Source organism: Chaetodon auriga, chromosome 13, assembly GCF_051107435.1.
Source record: "Chaetodon auriga isolate fChaAug3 chromosome 13, fChaAug3.hap1, whole genome shotgun sequence".
NCBI classification, from domain to species: domain Eukaryota; kingdom Metazoa; phylum Chordata; class Actinopteri; order Chaetodontiformes; family Chaetodontidae; genus Chaetodon; species Chaetodon auriga.
In genome coordinates this window covers 473,379-485,500 of record NC_135086.1, presented here as the reverse complement: position 1 = coordinate 485,500, position 12,122 = coordinate 473,379, and the positions used below count along the sequence as shown (strand labels likewise).

The following is a 12,122-nucleotide window of genomic DNA, read 5'->3' as shown; positions in this document are numbered from 1 at the left end:
TATAATGGTGAAATGTATGAGGTGACACAAGTACAAGTAGTGACTACATCACAAAGCTTCCAGTACCACCTGTTTCATGAGGGCACATAGCTGAATTTAACATAATAAACACATATTCATTCTATTTGCATAACATACATTGCCCATGTTATCAGGCTGATCTGAGTTCCTGATGTTTTTTATTCAAATTTTGGAGAGACACAAATCTATTTAAGGTGGAATAACTGCACCCAGATAGACTAAGGATAATCAGGGGAAAGGTCTTACATGAAGATCATTTCACTTTTAAAGGAACACATTACAAAACATAAAGCATAATCATGTTGATCATCATCAGTTTTACATAAATGATTGAAAATGTCAAATAAAGATAAAACGACACACATACCTGTGATGGTGAGAGAGACCAGACACGAAGATTTCCCAGCTTCGTTGGAAGCCGCACAGGTGTACACACTGCTGTCAGAGACGGAACAGTCTCTGATACACAGCACAGCCATGTTGTTCTTGAAGCTGATGTCGTATTTGTCAGAGCCATAGATTTCACTGTCATCCTTGTACCAGATGATGGTCAGTGGCTGGGAACCAGACACCCGACCCTCCATCTTCACAGTCTTACCCACAGAATCCACCATGGATTCTGAGGGCTTCTTGGTGAAATTTGGAGGGACTTTACGCTCTGTTAGTGGGGGAGAAAATTAAGGAAATCAGGTGAAAATGGTTTGAAATTTAAATTTAAGTATCATTCATCAGGCCACTGGGCCTTCAGCGTCGCAGAGAAGACAGAGCGCCACAGCACGAAAGACATAACATAAAAACACCTGCAACACAAAAGCAAACAAATACAGAATATTCATCCTATTTACAAAAGCTTCTATCTGTCTGTGAATACTTTTTCAAGCAAACACATATTTATCTGACCCAGCCATAACAACATGGAAAACATACTATCAAAGACCAAAAAAATTGTTTCTTTCCAAACCCAACAAACACTGGACCAGCCAACCCTAAACAAATGACAACGTAACCCAGGACCTTTGAGATGCTATTTCCTGTTACCGGCAAGCACAGGACCACAGGAAACGATAACTACGCTGGAGGTCAGGATTAGTGGAACCACATGTGGGGAGTGACTTGATTATGACATTGCATGTGTTGGTTACTGTGTTACACTTTATGACATGAGCATGACAGGTGTTAGTTCCTTCTGCATTGGAAATTCCATGAGTATATTTTCCTTTTTATGTTTTATATGGTTTCTTAATTGCTGTGATGAGATGAGTCACTAAGGTTGTTTACCTAGTTTCACATTAGCATGGCAGATATCAGTTCCTTCAGCATTAGAAATTTCACACGTGTATCTTCCAATGGCCTCTGTCACTGTTGAGGACTTTCAAGATGCAGATGTCATTGGTGGTGGTTCTGAGAGAAGCAATGTGGATGCTAGAAATGTGCCATTGTTATGTTGCCATGTCTCTATGTCAAAGTTAATTCTATTATGTATTAAATATTAACGTATCAAAAACACTATTAAGAGAAAGCTACAACTGTGTTTTTGCCAAGATTTGCATATTTCACCAAAGGTAATCTTCAAACCAAAGGAACGAGTCACTGTTTTTAATGTGGGACAATTCTAAGGAGAGGATCCAGTAACAGAAAAGAAGATTTGTCACTGAACAAGTCAGTTGAACAAAATGATGATTCGATACAAATCACAGCAGGATTCATGAAAAAAGACAAAATGGAAAAGAGCATCACCTTTCACCATCATGTTACAGCTGGTGGAGGCCGAACCGACTCGGTTCTCTGCCTTGCAGATGTATTCACCATCATCAAACTTAGTTGTTTTGATCAGTTTCAAAGTGGCCACACCATTTGTGAAGTCCATTGAGCAAGTGTTGGACTTGCGCAGCTTTCCATCACCTTTAAACCAAGCGATGGAGATGTCAGGTGTTCCCACAATACGGCATTCAAGGGTAACCGCATCACCCACAGTTACCTCCACTGGCTCCATTTTTTCAACAAAATACGGTCGTTCTGAAGCGAAAGACGATTATGATGATTTAGTATAACTCCAGATGTTGAGTTTTTGATGAATAAATGAAAGAATGGATTAAAGAAAATCTGAATAAATGAAAGAATGATCATTAATTAGTACAACCGAACACAATGCACAAAAACATGCACATTGATAATTTTACCTAGAATTGAGACTTGCGCATCACATCTGTCACTTCCGACTCCATTGTCTATTTCACAAGAGTATCTACCGGCTGCCTCAATCCTGTCAGAGTTAAGAACCTCCAGAATGCAGGAGGCGTCTGTGGTGATCACATTGTACTGATGTGAGGCCCAGATATATTCACCATCCTTCTTCCACGTCACATTTACCTTGGGGGTTCCAGCGAATGTGACCTCAAGCCTCAGAGGCTTGCCCTTTTCAGAGGAAATGTCTCTCAGCTTCTTCGTGAAGTGGACTGGTTCTGAGAGAGGTAATTCCATTATCAGTTACATAAAATTCACTCTTAGAAGTGCACAGATGGTTTAAAAAGGTGTTGTTTTAACAAACCTTTCACAACAAGGTAAACTGGGTAGCTTTCCTTCCCAGCATCATTAATGATCTGGCAGGTGTACTCTCCTGCATGGGACTTTTCGACTCTGTGAAGCAACAAAGTGGCGACATTGTCCTTCAGGGTGATCTCGCAGCCTCTTCCATGCTGCATTTCCTTGGCTCCCCTGAACCATTTGACTTTCAAGGGGGTACTCCCTTTCACTTTAGCCAAGAAAGACACGTTTTTTCCGGGTAATGTTTCCTTTACTTCAGGTGCTTCCACAAAAGATGGAGGTTCTGGGTTATAAAAAAATAGATGTATTGTAAGATAGTCATTGTCTTTGCATAAAGAGCTTGATCCTGTGCTTGTGCTTGTTCTGTTGCCGGCCTTATTCACATTTACTGACCTGTCACATTCATTGAAGCACTCGTTTCACTGGCTCCTGCAGCATTTACAGCTTTACATGTGTATTTGCCAGAATCTGACATCTTGATTATTAGAACACTCAGTTTACAGTTATTGTCAGTGCAGCTAATTTCATAGTTTGGCCCACTCTTGATCTCCTGGCCGTTGTGGAACCAGGAAGTTGTTAAAGGAGCAGAGCCAGTGACCTTACACTCCATTTCACCAGGCTTACCCACAACAAGGTGGGTGTCTCTCAGCTTCCTTATGAAACTCGGTGGAATAAATTTATCTATTGTCAAAAAACAACAAGGTTTAAAGCATTTCTGAATTAACTAGCTAATTAAAAAGCCAACAAATTTCATGAGACGATAAGGCAGTGTGAACAGGCATGTATATAATTGCCACCAACCTGAGACAGAGAGCTTAGTTTTGCAGAAAGCTGTACCAACATGGTTTGTAACCTCTAGCTTGTACTCTCCAGCATCTGCTTTATCAGCAGACCGAATCTTCAGGGCAGCAACCTTCTTTGTGAAGGACATCTGATACTTGGCACCAGCAGAGAGCTCTTTGTTATCCTTGAACCACTTAGTTTTCAGTTCTGGCGAGCCAGATACTGTGACCTCAAGAGCTGCATTTTCTCCTGACTTGATGTTCAAGGACTCTGGACTACCCACAACAGCAGCTGGTTCTAGAAATTAGGGAAGAAGATGTTAAGCTAAACAAATCCTTATGCTGTCAATGACGGTAATGTAATAAAATCTGGAGCTCCACAAACCTAGAACAGTCACTTGGGACACAGACTCCACAACTCCAGAGTCATTCCTCAGCTGGCAGGTGTATTTACCAGCTGTGCATGGGTCAACCTTGGGCACTACAAGGTTGACCTCACTATTCTCAAAGGTGATCTTCCTGTTGTCACCGTCTCTGAGAATGTGATCCTTGTCCTGAACCCAGGACACAGTCAAAGGCTCAGAGCCTGTCACTGTAGCTGTAAGTATCAGTTGCTGTCCGACTCTCACCGACTGGTCGACCAGTTTCTTGATAAATGCTGGTGGTTCTAGATAGTGATGGACAGATCAAAGGTGAGGAGCAGTAATCCCACTAAGACTAAGCTTTGAGGAAACACCACTGACTCTGTACTAACCTTTTAGGCTAATGGTAGTGCGGCAGGATCCAGTTCCTACACTGTTTGACACCGTGCACTCGTAAAGACCAGCATCATCTTGTTCCAGTTTAATTATGTGAAGAGTGGCAGAACTTGACTCACTGACCATCTTGTATTTCCTACTCTCTTTCAGTGGCCTTTTGTCTTTGTACCAGTTAATCTGGAAAGGTGGAGTGCCATGCACCTCACAGTGTAGGCTGGCATCTTTCCCTTTAGTGCCCTCTATGGGGTTTGGAGTTTTAATAAAAGATGGGGACTCTGGAAAACACATTGACATATGTTAACAGAAGTAACACTCGTGGATGACCAAGTCTTCACTTCAAGCACTTCAGTCTGGCAGTTCCATAGAACAGAAATTCTTCTTGAGGGTCATGCATGCGTCAGTTCAGTCCATGCTAAAGGAATCCATCCAGATGATGACAGAAAAGCAAAAATCTTTACTGAGAGAACGGAAACACCCACATATGTTCATGCTATGACTGGAAGGTAGGTCATATCATACTGAGATCAGACATTAACATGAAAAAGGTAAGTTATGGCTATAATGTCTGTCATTCCCTCAAAAATTGGGGAAAGCATATCTCTGAAAAAAAAGAGGAAATTCTATAGTAAGTAATCAGATTTTTGACTGACACAGAAAGTGGGGCCGTTGGACTTCACGCTGAGGTTTTCACACAAAGGTACAAAAGGTCATCAAAAGGGAATTTCATTCCTTCTTTTTCATGCTACACAAGTTCAGAGGGGAAAAAAATCCACAAAATAACATTGTGTAGCCAAGACTGAAGACTGAACAGATATTCAATAGCTGACCTTGGACTGTGAGAACGGTGCTGCAGCTTGCACTGCCAGCATCATTACGAGCCTCACAGGTGTAGATTCCATTATCCTCAAACCTTGTGGTGTGCAGCTGAAGGTATGCAGTTGAGTCAACAAACATTATTTTATAGTTGTTCCCGTCAGTTATCTTTTGGTCATTTTTGTACCAGCACATATTCTGGGAGTGTGCACTGGTGACTTTACATTCGAAACGGTGTCCCTCACATTGCTTCACAAAGGTAGTGGGAGGAAGTTTCAGGACAAACTGAGGGGGTTCTGCAAAGTCAAAAAGAATACCAAGTTACTATCATCAGCATAAAGTAGCACTTGAACATCAGTGTGATGTATGGAGGGTGCGAACAGGTGACTGGATGCTGTAACAGATGGCAGGTGACTCTGAAGACAACATAGATATTCCTGGTAAGAAAAGAAATGGCAAAGTGGCCAGGCAAAGATAATGAAAATGAAGAAAGATCAGCTGTGAAAATGGAGAAAAAAAGATGGAGTTAATTGAGTGGTGATGGCGGTAGTGGACAAAAGAAAGAATAGTCCAACCTTTCACCAACAATTCTGCTGCACTTTTCACCAGGCCTGCTTCATTGCTAACTTGGCAAGAATAAATTCCAGATTGCAGAGTCCCAACTGAGTAGATCTCTACAGAGGAAGAATATTTCTCCACTCTAATCATACATGATGGCCCAGTGATGAGTTCAATGTCATCCTTGAACCATTTCACCATAAATGGAGGTGTTCCTTCAAAGACACTTCTGAAGAGTACAGTAGACTTTGAAACAACAGCCTGAGACTCAGGCTCAGTTACGAATCTTGGCGGCACTAAAATCCATACAGAGAAATGATTATGATACATGACTTAAAGCCTTTGAGTTAAAAATTTGACAAGGTTGACTTTGAATGCTAACCTTTAGCTGTAAGAACTCCACTGCACACACAGCTGCCTGCTTTGTTGGTAACTTTACAGGAGTATTCTCCTGTATCAGCACCCTCAGTCAGTTTTAATTCCAGTGAGACAGTATTTTCAATGTGCAGAAGTTTATATTTGGAGCTCTTGCTGATCTTTTGCTTCCCTTTGCTCCATTCAACTGACAGTGGAAGAGAACTGGCCACTTTGCACTCCATGTTAACCACTGAACCCATAATTGCTTGAATGTTTTTTAATTTCTTAATGAACATTGGAGGCATCACCTCTTCTGTTTAAAATCATATTAAAAGATAATTATAATCAAAGAAACAATGCAATTCTACAACTTGCAATATTTGTTGAGTTGACGAGTATCTTACAAACCTAAAACAACCAGCATGACTTTAGAACTGCAGGTCCCAACAGAGTTTGTGGCTTCAAACAGGTACTCTCCACTGTCTTCCAGCTGAGACGACTGTATGTTCAGACTACTGAGGTTGTTCTCATAGAAGAGATAATGTTTTCTGCTTAACTGGAGCTCTTTTCCATCTTTGGTCCATCTTACACTGATATGAGGAGTCCCAGCTACCCTGCACTCAAGACTGACTGGATCTCCACAAGTCACTCTGACTACCTCTGGCTTCTCTTGGATTGTAGGTGGTGCTATAACACCAAGAAAAAGAGGTGAGTACACTTATTATTACCGTTAGAGGGAGCTATAATGTTAGGCAGAAGAATCAAGCATGACGCAGAGGTACCTCGCACTACGAGGGTGGCGAAGCATTTGTCCTGCCCAGCCTCGTTTATGACATGGCAGGTGTATTTTCCACTGTGAGTCGCCTCACATGCAGGAATCCTGAGAGTGGCCTCGTTGTTAACGAACATTCTCTCAATCTTTGGATTCTCTGGGATCCAGTTCTCATCCTTTTGCCATTGTACAGAGAGAGGCAGAGAACCTTCCATGGTGCAGCGAAAGACTGCAACATCTCCCACAATAATGGAGACATTTTCTATCTTCTTAACAAATGTTGGAGGAACTAATACAAAGAAAAGATTTCATTGTAATACCAGAAAGTAATTTATGTCAGTGTGATTCACAACCATCAGTAAAACCAACCTTTCAGAGACAAAGCTGCGAAGCCAGAGCAACTTCCAACCTCATTGGCTACCACACACTGATAAGTACCACCATCTTCCACTTTACAGTCCTGGATTTTCAAGCTCACATTTTCACTGTTGTCAATAATATACTTTTGGCTGGATTTGATTGCCTTTTTATCTTTGGTCCATGTGACATTAAATGGAGCATTTCCTGCCACTTTGCAAGCAAACACTGCTGTGGAACCTTTCACAACTTCAACAGATGTCAACTCTTCAACAAACAAAGGGGGCTCTGAAATAACAAAGCAAATCAAGCTAACCTTTGATTTGTATTAATGATGAAAGCTTTGACTTGATCTTGACTTTAACTGAAACACTGACAAGATGCAAACATGTAAAGGAAAACCAACCTTTGACTTTCAGCTCGACAGTGCAACTCTCTGTGCCTGCTTCATTGCAGGCTTTGCAGAAGTAATTCCCATTGTCATTTTCACTAACTTCACAAATCTCTAAGGTGGCCACAGAGTTGAAAAATGACATCTTGTGTTTGACACTTTGGTGAATCTCAGTTCCATCTCTGAACCAATGCACAGAGATCTCGGGAGTACCAGCAACCTCACACTTGAATACCTTACTGCCTCCTACTCTTGCAACTGATACACCTTCAGGTTTTTCAATGAAAAAAGGAGGTTCTGAAAAGAACACATGCAAAAGTTACTTAAGTGTGGTGATCACTCCAAGTTAAAGAAAACTGATCAAGATGAAAGACTAATATTAACCTTTTACAAATAGTGTTGCTCGGCATGAACTGGAGCCCACGTCATTCTGTACCTCACAGACATAGTCACCAGAATCAGAAGATTTGGCAAAGAAGAGCTCCAGTGAGCTTGAGGTGTTGTCTTTAAACACAGCGCAGTAGTCACTGGATAAAATCTCTTTCCTGTTTGTAAACCATTTGATGGTCATTGGTGGAGTGCCAGAGACATGAACATTAAAACTAACTTTTGACCCAGGCAAAACATTCATGGATTTGGGCTTTTCAAGAATGCTTGGTGGCTCTGTTGGTGGACAAAACCCAACACTTAAATTACAATATAGTCACAACACATACAATGTGATTATGCCTTAAAACGCAAGAAAGTACTGAGGATGTAAGATGAGTTCAAACCTTTAACAAACAAAGCCGCAGAGCACTGGGCAGATCCTGCCTTGTTTTTAGCCACGCAGGTATAGCTGCTGCTGTCTTTAATGTCAAGACGACCAATTTCCAGGAAAGCAACATTTTCGAAAAATGTGCATTTGTGTTTCTCATCGGTCTGGATCTCTTTCTCATCTTTGTACCACTGTATCGTCATCGGCAGGGAGCCGGACAAAAGGCACTCCAGATGAGCAAATGATCCTTTGATAGCTTCTGTCTCCTTCAGTTCTCGCGTGAAAGATGGCTTAATAATTTCATCTGTTTTAGACAAAGTGCAAAAAGAATGCCAAGTATGTTGTATGAGTAAAATAGACAAGAAAATCTCATAAAAGATGTAAAATTTTACAATAAACTGACCTAAGACAGTAACGGCTGCCTCACAAGAACTGCATGCAGCACTGTTCGAAACCTCAAAGGTGTATTCACCACTATCACTTTTTTCTGTTTTAAAAATCTTGAGCACAGAGCTGGTGTCTGTGCTTTGTATTTTGTATCTCTGGCCTGAGGTCAGCTCTTCTTTCGCCTTCATCCATCTCGATGTCAGCGGTTTGGTGCCTGAGAATCTGCATTCAAGCCTGGCCAGATTGCCCTGGGTTACGTCGATGGACTGTGTATGTTCTAAAATACTTGCTGGCTCTGGGACAAAATGATCCAAAATTGAGTTAGCTGCTACTAGTGAACAGGTCTTACTGCAACAGATGAAACGTCAAGCTTGACATAAAAGCGACAACAGTTAAGACATTAAAAGTCACAAACATCCTACAAACCTGTCACTATGAGCACAGCGGCACATCTCTCAGTTCCAGCTTTGTTCTGTGCCTCACAGACGTATTTCCCACCGTGTGATATCTGAGCATTTTTCAAATTCAACACGGCACTTTTGATTTCAGAGGACATCTTAACATGCTCATCTTCTGTGAGCTCATGACCATCCTTGATCCAGGAGAAAGTCATGGGAAGTGATCCAGACAACATGCACTTCATAGAGATCTCAGAGCCCACCATGCAGGACATATCCTCTACTCTCTGAACAAATGATGGTGGTTCTAGTGAAAGAAGACCACAAGTCAGACTGCAGGCTGTATGTAGAGAGATTTACACAGACACACATGACCCACATTGCAAATTTGTATCTTCCTGGTCAAACATTCAGCTGACTGCCTAAATTAAGAAAAACAAGTGCAGCAACCTTATCTCCTCTCTAACTAAAAGAATACATAACTATTTAGGACAAGCAAAATACTCTCTGGAGAAATGTCATGGTGCCCTAATTACATTTTTATTATCACAAAAGAATCTGCACATTTTTCCCTGCCAGAATTTTTCCAACATGCCCAAAATGCAATTGCTGAAATTTGCATAAACATTCATTGGCAATTTGGCAGCATGCAGACAGATAAACTTTGTGGACATATTTGACACTGTCCTTTGACTAACCTTTCAGTGAAATTTGGCAAGAACAAGATGTCTCCCCAACATCGTTTGCAACAGTACAGTGGTATGTCCCAGCATCTCTGGTGTCGCAGTTTAAGATCTGAAGAGTGACTCTGTCGTTTTCAACACTGAACTTATGACCTTTGTCGATTCTGATCAGCTTATCATTGAGGAAGCAACTTATTTCAAATGGAGGGGAACCTGAAATGGTTCCCTCCAAGAGAATGCCAGTTCCCTTTACAAGCTCAGCTGAATTGAAAGGCCTCACAAAAACTGGAGGCTCTATAAAAAAAAGACAAAAAAAAAAAAAAAATTATATTCAGAGACGTTAAAGAGCTGATGAGTATGTACTAGTCTCATGAGGCCAGTTTGGTCCACAGAATTCATTTAACTGTTCAGAGTCTTCAGATTACAAACTCTCCACTCTCATTGGTTATCTCAAAATTCAAAACACCAATGAAGGTGCGTTGATTCTCTGCAGTATGTCAGGAAAAAAGAGCAACTGAAATACATGAGTTCTTGAAGAAAAGGAATCAAGTCCCAGGTCTGAACATGCTGACGAACAATGTGGACCAGACTTCACGCCAACAGTCTAAAGTTTGCATGGGAAACACCAACCTTTCACTGCTACTGAGCTGCTGCACTGGTCTCTGCCGGCCTCGCTGGAACACATGCAAACATAATCTCCACCGTCCTCCACAGAACAGTTCTCTACCTCCAGAGTTGCTATTGAGCTGTCAAAGGACATTGTATGTCTGTGGTCTGAAGTGATTTCGGAGCCATTTTTAAACCATGTGATGCTAATAACAGGGGTGCCCTGCACTTTGCATGACAACTTCAAGGTTTGTCCAGTTTTCAGCAGCTGTGAAGGCTCAAACTTCATTGTAAATGTTGGGGCTTCTGTAAATTAACAGTAACAGTAAAAGGAAAAGATTAAGAAAACAGCAGCTCGGTGAATCACCTTTTTAAAAGAAAGAATGAAACAGCACCTTTTACAAACAGGACTGCAGTGCAATCCACCTTCCCAGCCTCATTGGATACTTGGCATGTGTATTTAGCGGAGTCACTTGGTTTCACGGAATGAAGCTCCAAGGAGCTCGAAGAGGCGTCTTTCTTTATAAAACATTTTCCCCCAGTGAAAATCTCTTTCTCCTCTCTGAACCATTTAACAACCAGAGGAGCTGATCCTGTAAAGGCGGATTTTATGACAACATTTGATCCCGGTGAAGCATCCTGGGATTCAGGTTTCACTGTGAAGACTGGAGGTTCTGGAGTTATTTGGGAAGACAAAGAACATATATTCAGAACCTACCTATAACTTTGTATCATTTGCAATGTCTGCTAAACGCCAGTTGAATGTCAGGTTTAAGGTAAAGTAATTCAACTTCTCTGACCTCTGACGGACAAAGTACCACTCGTCTCTTTTTCTCCAGCCTCATTGGATGCCCGGCATGTATAAACTCCACCATCTCTTTGCTCCAGGCCAGTTATTGTCACAGTAGCTGTACTCTCACTGTAATCAAGCTTATATTTGTCACCACTGTGGATTTCGTTGTTGTCTTTGTACCAAAAAACAACCAGTGGCTGAGATCCAGAGACTCTGCATTCCAAAGTAACAGTACTACCAATACTCCCATCCACTTTCTTTAGAGTTTTGGTGAAGGATGGTGGAACTGCACGATCTGTGTAAAAAAACATATCAAACATATAACTGGCATAAAGGGCAAACTCTTTAAGTTGTTCTTAACAATGTATTCTTCGCTAAAACTAACCTATAACAGTGACTGAGCAGGTGCACTGGTCTTTTCCGACTTTATTGGACACCTCCATCTTGTACTCTGAAGTGTCGCCTTTATCTGCTGTGAGAATCTTTAAGATGGCAGTGTTCTCCTTCACCGTCATTTTATATTTACGGCCACTGATCATTTCTTTGCCATCTTTAAACCATTTCACTTTGAGATCTGGGCTTCCGGAAATCGTGCACCCCAATGTTGCCGAATCTCCTGCAGTCACACTGATGGACGCTGCTTTCTCTAAGATCCTAGCAGGTTCTGTGATACAACATGGGTTTTAGAATTTACAAACATCTGCATATATCTAAATCTGTAGTTTGGAAATATTTCTAATAAACAGGAATTTATGGTTCTAACCTTGAACTGATAAAACAGCTTCACATTTCTGCTGTCCAGCCTCATTTTCAGTGAGACAAGTATACTTGCCACCATGCTTGATCTCAACAGATGAGAAGGAAATGCTAACGATGTTGTTCTCAAACGTCATTCTGACATTTGGATCGTCATCTCTTAGCATCTCAGAGTCTTTCATCCATTTGACAGTGATGGGAGCTGAGCCTTTTAGGGTTCCTTGTAGCTTCACTGTATTCCCCAACACAGCTGTAGCACTGTCAATCCTCTTTGAGAACATAGGTGGTTCTGAAATAACAGTATTAGTAATAATTATATAAACAGCTAAGAGAAGTACAACTATAGTTATAATTGAAGTTTAAAAGTATATCCTGTATTTTTTACATCA

General features: G+C 41.2%; 1 protein-coding gene across 1 annotated transcript in view; it reads right to left on the bottom strand.

Annotated features, from left to right (window-relative positions):
- LOC143330076 (titin-like) overlaps nt 1-12,122 on the bottom strand; it is a 182,704-nt gene that overhangs the window by 126,854 nt on the left and 43,728 nt on the right. Inside the window, exons 41-61 of the mRNA XM_076746252.1 lie at nt 11,741-12,022; nt 11,363-11,641; nt 10,985-11,272; nt 10,580-10,858; nt 10,209-10,490; nt 9,594-9,872; nt 8,924-9,202; nt 6,975-7,250; nt 6,616-6,894; nt 6,242-6,520; nt 5,859-6,146; nt 5,494-5,772; nt 4,933-5,214; nt 4,102-4,380; nt 3,733-4,014; nt 3,367-3,645; nt 2,959-3,246; nt 2,570-2,848; nt 2,202-2,483; nt 1,759-2,037; nt 389-679 (exon numbers count right to left, since the gene is read on the bottom strand). Of these exons, the coding sequence (XP_076602367.1) occupies nt 389-679; nt 1,759-2,037; nt 2,202-2,483; nt 2,570-2,848; nt 2,959-3,246; nt 3,367-3,645; nt 3,733-4,014; nt 4,102-4,380; nt 4,933-5,214; nt 5,494-5,772; nt 5,859-6,146; nt 6,242-6,520; nt 6,616-6,894; nt 6,975-7,250; nt 8,924-9,202; nt 9,594-9,872; nt 10,209-10,490; nt 10,580-10,858; nt 10,985-11,272; nt 11,363-11,641; nt 11,741-12,022 (5,910 nt within the window). The remainder of the gene's footprint in view (nt 1-388; nt 680-1,758; nt 2,038-2,201; nt 2,484-2,569; nt 2,849-2,958; nt 3,247-3,366; nt 3,646-3,732; nt 4,015-4,101; nt 4,381-4,932; nt 5,215-5,493; nt 5,773-5,858; nt 6,147-6,241; nt 6,521-6,615; nt 6,895-6,974; nt 7,251-8,923; nt 9,203-9,593; nt 9,873-10,208; nt 10,491-10,579; nt 10,859-10,984; nt 11,273-11,362; nt 11,642-11,740; nt 12,023-12,122) is intronic.